General features: G+C 45.8%; 1 protein-coding gene across 5 annotated transcripts in view; it reads left to right on the plus strand.

Moving 5' to 3' along the window:
* Positions 1-16,661, plus strand: part of ANKS1A (ankyrin repeat and sterile alpha motif domain containing 1A) — a 110,619-nt gene that overhangs the window by 51,556 nt on the left and 42,402 nt on the right. For all 5 annotated transcript variants that reach the window (XM_049831706.1, XM_049831707.1, XM_049831708.1 and 2 more), the window contains one exon: positions 2,061-2,632. In XM_049831706.1, the coding sequence (XP_049687663.1) occupies positions 2,061-2,632 (572 nt within the window). The remainder of the gene's footprint in view (positions 1-2,060; positions 2,633-16,661) is intronic.

Here is a 16,661-nt window from a genome sequence, read left to right on the forward strand (position 1 = left end):
CCAAGTATTCCAGCACGTGGCATAAACTTTCACTAGCCGCCTCTCTGCCTTCAGCAGAAATGTCAGTAAAGGTTAAGCTGGGGCATGGAAGAAATTATTTCCAAGGAAGGACAGAGGTTAAGAAGAAAGGCTGTTGATTTTGCTAAGTTTTTCCCTTCCCATCAGGTTAATGTGACTGTCCTATCAATGCTGTGTCCCTCTTACCAGGTCAGTAGCTTTTTCTTAATACCAGTCTGTCCTATGAATGCAGCATGTCTGATCTCTTCTAAGGTTTCTCTTCAGCATTACAGCTTCATAACTTTATGCAAAGTAACTGAACATAGTCTGATCTGGAGATCTTCTGATGGGGTGCTGCTGTTGGCACTCCCTGGCCCGCGTTAGGAATGATGCTGGTGACACCACCTGCCTGCAGGGGATGGGCCTCCCCCTTGGCAACTTCAGTTGCAGAACTTGTGGTGTATGTGCCCGTGCAAGATAATCAACAACTACTTCATTGTCCTGGAATCTTTAACTCACAGGATCCAGAATGAAATAAGCCCTTGCATCACTTGATCCCAGCGAGAAGCGAGATCCGCCGGCGCGCTGCCCTGGCAATTAACCTCCGTTCAGGCTTTTGCTGTTCCTGACTCAGCTGCCAACTGAGCAAGCTGCTTTTAGCATTTCTGTGGAGTAAACAAATGCCTGTGAGAGGGACTAGCTATGCTCATCAAACACAGGGCGTGTGAGACCCCAGGATCTGAAGCGGCTTGCAAAGACAAATGACTAATTCAGTCCTTTCCTGCCTCATTTCTGGTGTGAGGACAGACCACAAAACCAGACGGGTGTTAGTGTTTGAAAATGACCTGGTCAAGCTTAGTGCTGGAAAGGATGCTTGAGGGGAAGGAGTTGATCTCACTGTTGTTGCCAATAGCCTGCTTTTAATTAAAGATAAGTAAAATTCATTAGTGTTTTTTGCCTCTCTGAAATGAGGATTCCTTTGCCTTGGCTTCCGAGAGCTGCTGTCTTGCAAAGCAAGCAATTTCCTCTTCACATCTAAACATCCTCCTCTTATTTCAGAGCCATTTTGTCAGGGTGCTCTGCTTTATTGTTCCTTTGCAGCGTCATTTTTTGGACCTCAGACTGCAGAGTGTTTCTTCAGCACTAAATGGAAGTAGTTAAAATTTGCAAGCAATTATGGGCAGGTATAGGAATCCTTGGTAAACAAAAGTTAAACTACTTAGCTTTACAGAGTTTCGATTTGCAGTTCAAATGCGCATTCAGATGTGGCTAAGGTGAGTACATATATGTCTGTGGACATGCTTGGCAATTGGGATCAGTCAATTATTCATGATTTATGCAGGTCCCTGGTACCTGATATTAAAGATGTTGGTGCAGGAGTAGCTGAGTAACAGTGTCATATTTCTGGGACAGCCGGTATTCCACACAGCTCGCTGCGTTAGTAGATCAGACCATTCTGTGTTCAGTGGTTCACTTGCAAGAGAGAGACTTTTTTGATCAAGTTTTTTATTGCATAAACTGTTTATTTCTCTCCCCTGAGTAAGGAGGAGAGGTTAAACTCAGAAACCACTAGGGAGGAAAGCAGTGGTTTTTTTGGGGAACGGATTTTGGAACTCACAGGTTGATTACAGTCCAGAAGTTTTCCCACCCTGCAGCTCGTGCCAAGAGCAGGGAGCGCTGCTCTAAATAACACTTTGGCCTTTATGGAAATGTATCAGATGTTCCAGGAGCCTGTGTCTCTGCTTCTCCTACCTCACTTGCTCTCTCTGCGGGGTATAGTTAGCACTTCTCTTAGCCTTATATAGCAAGGCCTGATAGTTAGTGTTAACAGGAATAAAACAACAAGGAGAGCTGCCAGATTGCATAAATCAGGCCAGTGTTTGGAATTTCATAAATGCCATGACTTTGGGTACAAGTTGAGCATGCAGAACAATACTGAACTGTTCTCTCTTTATCTCTCCTTCCCTTGCTGAGGGAGGGCAGGGGGAGAGCTGGAATTTTGCTGCTTCTTCCATGTTTTTAATTTCCTGCCCCCCCCCCTTCCTATTTTCATCCCCTTGAAGACCACAGGAGGAGCAGTGGCAGCCGCAGCCAGGACTCTGCCGACGGCCAGGACATCCAGGTTCCAGAGCAGTTTTCAGGGTTGCTCCATGGTTCCTCCCCGATCTGTGAGATAAGTGAGGACCCTTTCAGGCTCGTTTCCTCCACGGAGAAAGGAGGCACGGAAGCTACAAGCCACCCACCTGCTATGCAGCTGGAGGATGCTGACTTACCTGCCCCTGGATCAGTACGGACCAGCTCTCCGGACCAAAACCAGAAAGTGGTCTACGCAACCGTCCAGCACGCACACGTCAACCGGGCGGATCCTGAAACTGTAGTCACGCCCCACGTGCTACAGCACCCCGGCGGTGCTGAGGAAGAGGGGGACAGAGCTGTGGGCAGAGCCCACCCGGGGAGCAAGCCCAAAGCCGAGCTCAAACTCAGCCGCAGCTTGTCTAAATCGGACTCTGATCTTCTGACCTGCTCTCCGACAGAGGACGATGCCATGGGGAGCCGGAGTGAATCACTCTCGAACTGCAGCACTGGGAAGAAGAGGCTGGAGAAGTCCCCGTCCTTTGCTTCGGAGTGGGATGAGGTAAGGCTGACCTTGCTTAAGAGTTTCTGTGCCAGGAATGAATCTGAACAGCACGAGCTCCTCTCTACCACACTGGCCTTCAGAGGGGGTCGTGGGTTTTCGTTACTTTTACTAACTCTCATTGCATTAACAGGCAAATGCTCACGTGTAAGTTTCTAAGGTGTTAAAATGCCAAAAGATAGGCTTAACTGGTGTGGGGGAGAAGCGGAACTGCAAGAAGTGAGGGGCTTGTCAAAGTTTAAGTTACTCAAATACGGGGCTCGATTTCATTTAGGCAAGACAGTTTTACATCCCCAGAATGAGGGAGAGTTGATAACAGTGCTCCTCACAAATCTTTACGTTGACCTCCTCTTTCCAATTCTTCCCCTGTGGACCTTCCCCGCATCTGGAGGAGATGTTTTGTTTCTGGGTCCCTGCTGCCGGGGGGGTAAGCAGTGTCCTGGGTTCATGGGGATGGAAGGAAGAGCGTAATTTGACTGTGCTGGGTGTATTTAATAGCTCCCGTTTTCCTCTTCACATATTTATTTCAGAGGCTTGTTAGAAGTTACTTTATTGTAGTACAGGAGGCCCATGGATAGTTAAATATTTCATGCTCAGAAAGTTGGCCCTAGTGAACCACTCAGGCGAGATTAAGTGTCCCTCTGAAATTCAGCACCGCAGCATTACTGAAACATTCTTTGGAGATGATTCTCTGCTGGTAGAGCGGCAGCGCCGCAGAAGAGATAAGCTCAGATGAACTATTCTTTGTACACTGAAAGGAAATAAACCCCCTGGCATGGTGCTGGGGGTGTGGAGCTGCGTGTGCTGGGTGTGTAAACTCGTGGGATGCTTGTGCCCCTGCTCACCTGTGCTCTGTGCGCTGACTGATGCTCTCGGCTGCCTCTCTGATCCTGACTCAGAGATAAAATCGTCTTTTGTGGAAGAGGGAGTTATTCAAAGATGCTAAAAGCAAATTGGGAATCCCTCCTCAGTACGAGTCCATCCTTCAGCTCGTACTTTCACTCCCTCTCACTCCCTGCAGTGTTTCAGTGTTGCCAAATACATCTATTTTCCCCTGTAGCTATTTTGGTTGTAGAGGCTTTGCTGTTAATTACCTGGGTCAGTTGTACCATGGCTGTTAGTGAAAGATTCTGCAGCAGAAGGCTTATTTGAAAGGAGTGGATAATTTTCACTGTGCTTTTCATGCCTAACTGAACTGTCCATAGCAAAAGTTGAAAGGGAGAAGAAGCCTCTGGCTTTACAGTGCCGCACAACTTAACTAGTAGCAGAGGTCAAGTGTTAGTGTGCCTGTGCTTCCTCTGCTCAGAGAAATGAACCCACAGATCGGCTTCCCTGCTTGTAAACAAAAAGCATTGTTTCCACCCAGTGTCAGCCTAACAAGCCACAAGAGGAAAATCTGCTTTTCCTTCCCGTTACGTTTAGGTGAGGAAATCAGAAAAAGAATGTGAAAAATTCACATCTGTCTACAATGGGGCAGGTCTAACTTAAAAAAACTTGTACTACCAAAACCGGATGGTTTTATTTGTCTTCCTGGTTTCTGGTGTAATTTAAACATTTTTGGTTTTTTGAATTGCTTTAATCTGGTAGTATCCTGTGGCTAGAGCGCTGATTTGCCTTGGGGTCTCCTGGCTGCCACAGACCAGCTTGAATGATTCTAGGCAAAGGTTTCTCCTCTCTGCCTCAGTTTCCCCATCTGTGAGATGGCAATAGCCTCCTTTTGCAGAATGTTTTTGTTCCCACTGAAATGCTCTCATAAGAAGGGGGACAAGCCAGCAGCTGGTGATTCGCTGCCTTTAGCTTGAATTGCTCTTTAATTTCCAGAGACTGTATAGAGAGGCATGTGGGGTCTCATTCTGACTCCTGGTGCAACTCTTTGATGCTGTCAGCTGGAGGGGCACAGTTCACAGGGTAGAGCAATTCTCTATAGAAGCAGCATAAAATGGAGTTGTTGATAGTCAGTAGTTTATATGGTCAGGCTGGTTCTTGCTATAAAATATCCTGAAGCAGATTCCTACGATTGTTAAGAAATGGTAAAGATGCACCTGTGGGGAAGGTTTGGGGTTTTTTTGCAGTGATTTGTATGTGCAGAAAGGGGCTGATCTATCTGGTCATAATGGCAACAATGAGATTTAAACATAAATGTAGTGCTGCTGTTGGGGGTTTAATTAGTTCCTGAATGGGATAATGCAGCTGCTCTGAATTAGATGCAACTTGCTGCCTCTGAATTTACCAGGCTAATATAAAACCTGATTGAGCTGCCCCTGTTAGCAATGATTTGGCTCTTCCTCTGTGTTGAGGGGAAACAATGGCAGATTTATGTGCATTATTCTGTTAATTTTAATAGTCTTTATGCAGGCAACTGAGGAGGAAAGTGATCCATGTGCAACTCTATGCAACACGCAGCTGTAGCAAACAAGCTGAGGATTTTGCCCAGTGGCCTCGCCAGCAGTAGGTGTGTCTGTTCAGGGTGCCGGGGACTTGGGGAGGGACCTGTTTATGTCTGTGGACAGATGGGATCCGTGGCGGAGGCTGAGCTAGCATCGCGCTGGGCCATGGGTCACTGTGCTCAGTTAGTCTCACTGACCGGGGACAGCAGGAAAATCCACTGCTTGGAGGCAAAGGGTCACATCCCTTCCCCAACCAAGCGCTGCCAATGCCCTTTGTTGGAAGTGGAAGGTGGTGCCGGCTTTGCCAAAAGGGTGGGATGGGGAAGAAATGATTCACTTGGCAAAACTCGTCCTTGTTCCCAGTTGCAGCTCCCCTGCTCCAAGGACCTGGCCCGAATAACAGATGCCGACAGTGTTGCTTTGTGCTCTGTGCTGCAAAGGAGTTTGTTCAGCTTGTGTCCCGTCTGCCGCCTCACCCACCGGCTCTTTCATGGGAGCGTGAATGCACGCGTGATGTCCCCCTCAGCTGCTGTTGGATATAAACTCCTTGCAAGCAAGCCAGAGAAATTCTTAAAGCAAACAGCAATGTATTGCCCAGGGAGAAGGGTGAGGAGCGAAAATGTTCGATCCTCTGCTTGAGTGGGAAGCAAGCTGGGGAGAGGAAGCATGCAAGGGGGTAGAGTTCCTGGTCAGCATAAATATTAGAATCCTTCCAAACTTGGCTGAGGGCTAAAGTGATAAATTTGTTTTTCATAATCGGCTCATAAATATTTAGCAGATCGGAGATGAGCATGTGGCAGTCGCAGCTCACTATCAGTTTTATATGGAAGAATAAACTGCTTGCACTCCTGAAGGAGGAGGGGGGCTCTCGGCGCCCGTCTCGGCTGCCAGCCCTCTTTCCGGGGCGGATTGACTCACATCTGCTCTGCCTTCCTCCTCCACAGAGCAGCTCCAGCCCTGCACATCTGCCCGTGTTCATGCACGAGCCCTGCCATAGGCAGGCGAACCTTGCATCGTGCAAAGTGGTACTGGAGTCCCTTGGAGTTTGCTCAGCAAACCCTCCCACCCGCAGGGTGTGATCCAGGAGGGGCTGAACTGATTTCTCTCTTGATAAGCTCTTTCAGATCTCTTTGGATGAAAGGCGACATATATGTGTCTAATATGAGTAGTAAGCTGTTTACCAAAGGCTAAGGGGTATGCAACAACTTTGCTTTATTCTGAGCCCATGCCATCTGATCACTCTTAGCCAGGTTGAGGTGCTGAATCGTTCCTTCTCCCCCTGCCCCAGCTTCTGTTGTGGGTTGGTTTTTTTCCAGGTCCTTTTATCCATTTGATAGATCAGCGTGCCTGTGCTAAAGAAGAGAGCCTGACCAAGATGAAGTAAAACTTTATCACAATCACTCACTAAGCTGCCGTAGCTCCGCTGGTGAAGCAGCTTCCTGACAGGGAGAGTAATTAGCGGGGATGTAATCTCCTGGGGGGAAGTGGCAGAGGAAAGATGGCTGGGCTTGAGGATGTTGTAAAATAGGCCTCTAAAAACTGCGCCAACTTGAGAAGAAGTCGGGCTGTGACAAACGCTTTCTATCCCTTAGATGCTGTCAGGCTGATAAAAGCGATGCACAGGTATTTGGAAGTCACGTCCTGTGCAGCCTCGCTTCTCACAGGAGCGAGCAAGGTGAAGTGAAAATGCCTAAATGCAAATAGCAGATAAATGGGCTCTGTTTGTAGAGGAGAAAAAGGAGGGGAGACATTTGGCTTCGGCAAAATGCAGAGGTGTTGGGTAGTACCTTGGCTTCAGGAATTTAGGTTCAGTGCCTTTATAAAAGGTTTCTGATGCGCTGCTGCTTCTGCAATTATCTCCGTTGTTCATTTCTGCTTTGTACCCTGTCCTCCTGCCTTTACAGCCAAGTCACCCTGCTCCTCGGGTTGGGTTTTGGGTTTGGTGTTTTTTTGGAGGATTGCAGGGTGGTTGTTCTTGATACATGTATGATCCAGCAGAAGCATCTGTGCAATCTGGTGTCACCAGCCCGTGTCTCCATCCGCACTCTGAGCAGAGACATGTGGAGTTGAGGCATGGTGCTGTTTGAGTTAGCTGCTCTTCTGGGTTGTAGGTGTTGGTAAGAAAAATGATCTATTAAGTGTTCAGGAGAGAAGAATGAGGCAGGTTACTGAGAATTAGCCTCAGACCTGGCTCCTGACATCTGTTAATCCTCCACTTCCAGCTGTCTGCTATCAAGTAAGTGGGTCTGATGCTGAATTTGTAATGAATGCTGGGCTCAGAAGTTCCAGCATCAATTTCATAACATGAGGTAGTTGCTTTGTGTTCCGTCTTTAGCTCTTTTAGGAAGAGATTAAACCTCCTTCAAAAGAAACTTAGGGAACTGAATAAAAAAATGCATTTTACTTTAGCTTTTTTTAGAAAAAAGGAGATGCACAGTCCACTACTTTGATGCATTTTATTCCCCAAGTGAATTCATTGAAGAATGAATGAATATTCTGTAGCTAATTATGGCACTGGACAACCATCATCTCCTGTGAATAATTGCAGTGGTGCTCCATGTTTCACTATCGCAGCAGAAGGAATTCTTTCCCATTTGCAGTAACTGTGGATGTGGTGGTTCACCTGTTGCTGACCCATTTGGGAGGTCTTACTGTCCCGTAAGGATGGATGCCAGGAGAAAATGGCACAGCTCTTGTGCTTTCCATCACAGGTTTTGAAGAGCTGGGGAGCAAGTTGTTAGAGGTTGTGGCTGCTATGGGGTGCCTTCAAATACTTGAGCTCCATTAACCTTGTCAGGACTGCTTGGGTGCTTAAGTACCTAGTGAAATTAGTGCCTTAATTACAGCTTATGGTTGAGGATTAAGAACATTTGCATTGAAATGTGAAACTTTCAGGAAGGCTCTTGATGCAAAACCTGCCACTGCCTTAAAAGGATACCCAGAAGTTGAAATTCAGAGCTGCAAGCTGGTGTTGAAAGAAAATGCAAATATTTCCCTTGTTATTCAGGGGGAGAGCTGCTATTTTTGTGCCTGGTGAAACTGCGTCTTGTAAAAAAGCTCAGTGGTTTTTGTTCTGACAAGCTGATGCAGCTTACCTGCTGGGTAACGGCTCCTGTATGGCCCAAGCTGTAGATCCAAATACTGGTGTTTCGAGTGAGAAACACAGTTGAGAAAACAGTATGTTCAGCCTCTCCATATTCATACCACCTGCAGCATCCAGGCTGGCCATCACATCTCTGGTTTGCATGGTCCAAGGACATCTGTGCTGTGTGGGTCACAAGGCTCCTTCCTTGCTTGCCAGCAGCCTATACCTCCTAAAATGTTTAATTTATTCTTTTGGTTCAGGTGTTTAAATCTTAGCACTTCACTTGCCCTGGGTTTGGCTTGGGGGACTAGGCAGAGCCTGTTTTCGAAGCGAGGTGTGCTTGGCATGCTTTTCGGCCGATGTCCCTTGCCTAGAGCTGGTCCTCATTTCTAAGTTCTCATTCCAGTTTTCCCTTTGCCTGTTTGAAATGTTTTATAACTTGTTTTTTGTTTAGGGGAAAAGCAGTAATGTCAGTATTTTTGTTCTGATTCCTGCTATTCTCAACAAGCATGTCCATCAGGATCTTAATCAACTTAATTATTGGGCTGATTATTCTATTATCTCCAGATCCCAATGTTTCCTCTTGGTTTTCCTGTGCTAAGGTCAGGAATTCTTACATCATCCCTCATGTCAAATCTCTTTTCCCTTTGCCCCCAATGGCGAGATTTCCTCCCTTCTGATTAACTTTTTGAATTGAAAGCTATTGTGTTTCCACGGTACAGGTTTGCTTTGTATCTATTGCAAATGGCCAGCCTGTTAAAATTATAAGCCGGTACTGAACTAAGCCAAGCCAAATGAAGACAATTTACCAGTTTTATAGGTAAAATTGGTTGGTGTTCTGGTCTGAAAGGCAAACATAAAGACGAAGCATACTTTATTCCTATACTTAGCAGCAAGGTTTAGACGTAACAAGAATTATGTTTGCCAGCTCTTTGAATTGTATCAATTCATCTGGAAATAGATAGGTATCCAGGGTGGCTAACCCTAAGGCAGGTTTGCAAAATACTGTGAGACATTGCAGCTTATCAGCTACCCTGTGCATGGAAGAAGCCTTCCATCCACACATTCAAAAGGATTTGTGAAAATGCCCTCAACACAGATCTAAATGCACAATGACTTCTTTCTCCTCTTATTTATAGGTCACCAGTTACAGGCTCAACATGGATCTAAATTGGCTTGTGTGTATCCAGTGCACTAGAATAATATAACAATTTCAGTCCACTGCTGCTATGTGTTTCTGCTAACTTTTCAAGTGTATTAACTCAGTATTTCTGAATCAGAAGCTTTTGATTCTTCTATGTAAATAATTCGTGCTCTGACGGATATTTTGGTTATGTAACTATCTTGTGATCGTTAGCATTTTCAGGACTTTTTCAGGAACAGAAATGTCCGGCCTCAGTGTCCTTGCTAAATTCAGTGTTTCATTATGTTCGCTTCCACTTTATGTTGCATCTTCCAGCACTTCAGAAGCTTTTCTTTTTAAAAAAGTGTTTCTGTAGCTCTATCTCAAGTGTCCATGTGGGCTTTACTATGCTGTATTGCATCCTGCAAGCTGGAGACAACCTTTGCACCAAGAGCCTAACATCATTTTCAGCTCTGAGCGTTAGGATGCGAGAGTATGAAAACGTAGCTCTGAAGACAGTGAGTTGATTAAATATTCTTAAGGGGGTTTTGCCTTTTTTTTATTTTGAGTTCAAAATAACTAGCGCCCAGCTATTTCACTGTTATGAGCAGACGCATTGTCGCATTTTGGCCATCTTTCTTGTCATGTTAACATTGAATTTTACTGGGTGTTTGTCAAAAAACATTGGTATTTGGAGGGCTCTGAAACTGCAGATCAACCACACGCTGGTTGTGAAATACAAATTTATACCGTAAGGTCCTTTCCTTTTGGTATGTGTTCAGATTTGTAATTTGGGGATTTGTACAAAAACAGACTGGAGAGCGGTATGAAGCAACAGTCCCTGATACCGATCCAAATGAGTTTCTCAGAGACCATATTAAGACAGAAAATATGTGTGCCTTTATCACTAATGGACAGTTGCAGAATGTCTTGAAATAAATAACTAATTTAGTGAGTCCTCGTGTTGTGTGTGGAAAGCACATGCTGCTGGAGGAGGACATAGCATGCGAACTCTGAAGTTCAAGTGTTGAAATGTGCCTCACACAACTGGCTTTTGTAGTTTAGGTTTAAATTAATAAATTGAGCATTATATTTTCCAGGCCCTTGGTATTTGTTATGCTGAGTTCATAACACAAGCTGGTATCTTTTGTATACACAGAATATATTGAGCGATGAAATATGAGGTTTCTGCTCTATGGGATGGTGATGTTGAGAACATAAGCTGAAGCATCATAAACTAAACCAGAAGTGGTTTTATGTGTCACCAGTCTAGAAATGAGATTCATGGCCCAGACCCATATTTCCCAGGACTACACTTGCACTAAGGAGCCAGCAGGTATTGTCCCGGATCCTTCTCCTGCTCTTAATATTTGCAACTCCATCCCTTTCAGAGATCCTGGTGGGTGCTGCAATCCAGCCATCCCTCTGCTCTGAGGATGTGTGCCAGCTGGGTCTGAGCAGCCTTGCTTCCACCTTCAGGGATGCAATATCAGTTAGTAAGATCAGGTATCCATTAACCAAAGACTTTTCTGGGGAAAATGCCTTAGATGACTTGTGTCTTGCATCAGCAGGACAAACAAAGGAGCAGGCAGGACCTTAACCGCTTGTTAAAGCGGCACCTGCTATATTGTTTCCCATATGAACGTCTGCACGCAGCATCTTCTTGGCTTGCCCGCTGCCTGCGAGCACCCTAATCACAGTGGTATTTTGAGCCTGTGTCGTGTTGGCTTTTCTAAAAGATGCCTGCCTTTCTGTTGGCTTTGGCCCCTCTATTGTTATCTGTGCTATTGTCACATCAAACCTCAATTATTGTGAATCTGCAAACTGCTTGGAAGCTGCAGCGAGTTCAGCGTGCGACCCTGGGCGCTTGCTGTGCTTCGCTTTACTGGGCTGCGGGCTGGAAGAGCAGCAAGTGCTTAGAGATGCAGCTAATAGATGTGAAGCAGCATGTCAAATGTAGTGGACTTCATTTCGGTGTGGCTGCTGGAGAAAGCTGTCTGAGGTGTCTTTTCATCATGTGTTTTCTAAACTTGAAATGAGAAGCGGAAGCAGGAGGAGTTGGGCCAGTGCGATTACCACAGCACAGAGAAGCCTGGAAAATGTAGAAGTATTAGCTAAGGGGCATTATTGCCATTTACGGGACTCGTGGCATAAATTGGGTATTAATTTTGAGGTGCTCAAAAGGCTAGCTAAAGTTGTTGTTTTCATTCATCCGTCGCTCTTGTGCAGGGTGTTGGTATTCGGCACCGTTGGGCAACTCTCACTTGAGTCACTTGGTTGTGCTGACCTCTTCCATCCCCTCCGGACCATATACTACATCTCTTGAGAGATGATTTCATAACTTAGCAATTAAAAAAGAAAATTCTAAATCTTGATTCAATAGCTCTGCTTTCTTTTTCCTCCCAGCAACCCTGAAATAACTTGCTCTTGTTTACTAGAAAATCTATAAAAACGGCTGGAAACAGCTAGCAGCATCTCGTGTTCAGCGAGAGTCACCTCCTAACTGTCCGACACAAGCTTTCAACCGTGATATTGAAGGTGGGGCGCCAGGCTTTGTGTGCAGGAGGGGTCATCTTTTTCAGGCAACTGTACAGCTCATGGGTGATCTTGCCATTGCTGCATTTGGGGTTTGTTGCTGTGGTATTGGTACAAAATGGAAGCATCAGATGAGGGTGTTCTGTGCTTCCCCAGCATCGTCTGTTGACCTAATGCACCCTTATTTTTCTCCCCTGTTTTTTAGAGCGAACCTGTTAGGCTGTAATGAGGCTGGTCACTTTGTCATTGGGGGTGTTTGTTGTACTCAAAGGGGTTTTTAAACTGCAGAAGCAGCTTGTCTGGGTTTTTTTTTAATAAGTTTTAAACCAGATCTGCCCCGTCTCTCAGTTGGAGAAGCTTAGAAATAATGAAGTCTTAACCCTTGACACTTACTTGGAGTTGCAGAAATTTAAAATACTGATAACCTTTAAAGCCAACTTTGTAAGCAGCTTTCAAGAATAAAATATGCTGCTGGAACTGCTATCTTGTCTGCCGAGCTCTAGCCCCAGGCGAGTTTGTACAATAGGTTATGAACCCCTTAATAATAAGGATTTATAATGGGAATCCTGATATATTCTTAATTATGCTTATGCTGCAGGGTGTCATTATAATGTGCTAATACCATACATATGGTAGATAGTGTGCCATTTGTTTCTCTGTGTTTTTATTTAATTATAGACTTTGATCTGAATAACTTCATTGCTCAGTGTTTCTGTTTCTTTGGTGCATGTGCAGGCATGCCATAGCTTATCTGCCTTGTGACCAGGCTTCTGGACTGGTGATTTTTAAGCTGCCGATTTGGGAAGGGGCCACAGAGGAAGCAGAAGGCATTGACCCCACACAGATTTTTCCTTGCGATGTGCAGAGCTCAGAAAGAGATGAGCAGTGGTGCGTGGTACCAGAAATTGTATCATAAGGGAAGGTAAGTCCAGGAAGCACCAGGCAGGGGAGGTTTTAAGGAGAAGCCCTGTTGCATTGTCCCCTAACGCTCTTGGTGGTGGCACAAGCTGACAGTCCCCCTGTTGCAGAGGTGGGGATGCTGCTGTCACCTTTGGGTGAACTGCCGAACCACAGAAAGCAGCTCAAGGAAGAAAAAAGTAATTTTCTGCTAGTTTGGTCCCAGAGGCAACATGCTGTAGTTACGTGTGTGTGCATATATGTATGTGCACATGCACAGACACACCTTCAACTCTAAATCATCTCTAGATGATAACATGTCGTTCCCTATTCAAGCTGCCCAGATATCAGGGGCTGATGCACCAGTGAGGAGCCTGTGAAGAGCAGTAGAATAAAGCGACCTGTTATGTCTCGTTCTGTTCATACCTGATTTAACAAGTCTGAAGTTGTTATAGTGATTTAAGGGGAAAACGCTTCATTGGAGTTTTTCTTCAGTGCCCCTGAGTTAACTCCAAAAGCTGTTTTCCCAGGATAAAAGCATCAAAGGGGCTCTCCTTTGTATATCAAGGCGTAACTGGACTTTAATGGTAACATTTGGCTTCTCAGAAATAAGCTCCCCGCAAAGGAGCGTGTGTTTGTGTGTGCATGAGGGAGGTGTCGGGAAGAGAGAGCGCTGCGTGGAAAGGTTGGACGACATAGCCTGGTGTCTTGGGCACACTCCCAACCTCCCAGTTAACATATACAAATCAATCCTCCTGGTCGGCTGCCTTAATTTCGAAGCAAGGAAGGATGCCTTTACTCTAAACAGAGTTGTTTTGTGGGGCTCAGAGCCTTGGTTGGGGATGTGGGGTGTTACACCTGCAGAGCTGCAGAGCAGCAATGCAGATCATTGTCCGAAGCAGCTGGATCCTCTGACCACCTATTGTTCTTGGAGGGGATGGAGAGAGGGGAAACCCTGCTTATAAACTGTCTGGGGTAGGATAGCTGTAGCTCTTGGCAATATCTGGCTATCCAAATGCTGGCATGCACATGTGTATATACTTTTTTTTCTTCTCCCAGGACAACCTTGCTGTGTCCTTGGGAATCACTGATGCTGCATGCAGAGACTGAGAACAACAAAACTTCTGCATTTATATTGATGGCAAATGTAAGGGCTTTTCAGCTGTAGGTGAGGTTTTACTAAGCCTCTTCCATAAAGCTCAAATAGCATAAAGATGCCCCCGAACCTGGGTGAGTGTCACGCTAATGGAGTGCTGCTCAATGTTGTGCTTTCTGAATGAAGCTTCCTTTCCCTGCATGCAAATGAGTTGCTGCAGACAGCTCGTATTCTGTGAAGCTGTCTTTTATTTTGGTGATAAAAGACCCCGGGACTTGTTTAATCGTCCTCTGTCTCTCTCAATGGACTTGCTGGCTCCAAACTTCAGTGTTGGCTCCGGGGAGGGAAAAACTGGAGAGATTAATATGGACACCACGGCTTCACGTCCATCAGGGCAGGGGAGTGGAAACGAAGCGCGTCAGCGCTGGCCACAGAGCGGTGCCTCTGCGGGACCGTGCGTGTCCTCCGGAGAGAAGGCTCCTGCTGGCTTTGGTGCCCTGTGCCTGGCACCGCTGTCTTCAGAGAAGATATGGGACCTGTCCATCTCTGGGTCTCCTGCTGGTCACACAGGGTGGTATCAGAGGAAAGGAGATATTTTGTGTCCTGTTCACGTAGAAAGCCCTTAGATGCTTCTGCCATGAGTGCTGTGAGGTGGGGAGTTACTTTGCAGGACTCTGGTGTTGAAATGTCCTCTGTCTTGCCAGCAGAACAAGCCTCGCATCCACTGTGTCCTCCAAGCTGGCTTGGCTTTTATGGGCCTTCTACAAACAAATACCTTTTTTCTCCACTAATCAGAACTCAGTCGCTCAGGGCAGTTTGTTTTAAGATAAAATTCTGTTTTGGAGTAAATTGCCAGTTGCTATGTTTTCGTGGCTGCCTGCCTGCCTGTGTGGAAGAGCTTGCCACTTCCCCAGTCCTGGGATGACTCTCAGCCGCACCCAGCTCCTTTTTTCAGGGTATTTTTATTTTTCGGCAAAACACAGGCAAATGTGAAAATAAATCAGTGTGCTTCAATCCTGGTAACTGCTCTGCAGCTCCTTCCTATTGCATCCCTTGTTTTGGGGTTTAATGAAGGACACTATCCCACCCTTGCAGCCTTTCCTTGTCCCAAAGTATTTTAGCTCTGCAGTAGTTTGTCGCTTTTCCTGGTAGGGTTTCAGGGCTTATTGGCCAAAATACCTTTATAGCGTGGAGCCAGCTACCCTTCTAGATTAGGAATAGATATGATTGTATTAATTTAGGAGGCAAAAGCACTTTGCGGGTTTATTTTGGTGGGTGTAAAAAAAACCCAAACAAACAAAAAAACAACAAAAAAACCCCACCCCACCCCACAACCTGTTCAGAGACAGATGCTTGGTGCTTCAGTGGAAAAAAACAGGTTAAGCCAAAACAAATCGGAACTGAGTGTTCAGGCTACAACTAAGTCTGAACTGCAGCGCTATATTTAAACATGGTATTTTTGTATTTTAATAATTAACCACTGGGAAAGAACAGCCTAAAAAACTGTAGTGTAGGCTATTTTCAAGGTATCTTCTCTTCCAGCCCCATCTTGGTGCTGTAGAGTGCAGCTGAGGACTGGTTGTGGAGGACAGGGATGCTTTAAAGCATTCATTCCCTCTTTGGGTTTGTGTCCTTCCCCTGTATTCTTATCTTTGCAACCTCCTAACAGTTAAATCAAGATGATCAGCAATAAACGGGTGTTTGAATTGGTGTGTGGCTTGGGAGAGTGTTTTCTTTTCATGGAGAGCTGGGGGCATGAAGCAGGATTTCTCTTTGCATTAATTATAATACAGTTTTGACTGTGCATAACAGTGACCGCCTCCAGATCAAACTAATGTTTAGCAAAGGATGGGTTGTGAAAGGTAATCCTTTGCCATGTGATTATTTCATTACCATTCAGTTTTATATAGCACAAGGCAATTCCCTGTTTTAGAGGAAAAGTTTGTGGGTGTTTTAGTGCTGAAGAAGCACCTGCAAGTCCTCACTGCTGTGTTTTAAGTGTGGAGCTGTCAGTGCTGAGGTCTGAACCTGAAAAGCATCATGTCCCTCTTATATTAGGGGAGGGCAGTGCAATGGAAACAAGTGAACTTGGCCTGGCATTCAGAGTTAATTTGCAATCTAGCTATGGAAAAGGGGTGCAGGGAAGGAAGCAAATTTTTCACTGTGTCAGACCATGGCGACCTGCCCTGGGCAGGGGAACTCATCCAGGCTGTTGAGAGCAGAGTGGGTTGTGATCTGGATTCACATTGTCCTCTTGTCTGCAGCTTTTGAGCACCTGTTACCTCTGTTCGTAGGGCAGTTGTTGTTTTCTGAAAACTCTTCTCTACCTTTAGAGGAAGAGGAAAGATGGGGAGAGTCCTTTTATCCTGCACCATCCTCTCCAGGGCTATAGTACTGCAGTAGGCATTGCTTCTTCCCAGTGAGAAATGCGACAGAGGACCTGACCTTTCTTAAAATTAAGCTAAAACTTTCTCTTGTCCTTCATCTTGCATTGTGAAACAGCAAAACTGCAAGTGGGTAAGGATGGAAGAGGGCATCCATGCATGGAGTGCACTGGGGGAGGGCAAAACGCTGGCTCTACTGCTGCAAAAGTGCTGGGAAATAAATGGGATTTTTTTGTAACGAGCATCTGATGGGAGGGAGCTTACCCGGCTCTGGCCAAATAGCGTTCAGAGTCATAGCTCTTACCGAAGAGGGGCTACAAATGTGGGGTTTGAATCGGTCACGGAAACATGCTCTTGTGCTCTTTGCCTTTCCCAGCAGCGCCGGCAGCAGTCCCCACACGTCTTCAGAGCTGGGTCCCGGCACAGCGTAAGAGATCTGCAAAGCGCTTTGCCTCTGTTGCTGGGAGACAGTCGGAGGGAGCTGGGGCTGCTTGAACAAACATGCTTTTCTCCTCGCCTCCT

This window comes from Accipiter gentilis, chromosome 29 (assembly GCF_929443795.1).
Source record: "Accipiter gentilis chromosome 29, bAccGen1.1, whole genome shotgun sequence".
NCBI lineage: Eukaryota > Metazoa > Chordata > Aves > Accipitriformes > Accipitridae > Astur > Astur gentilis.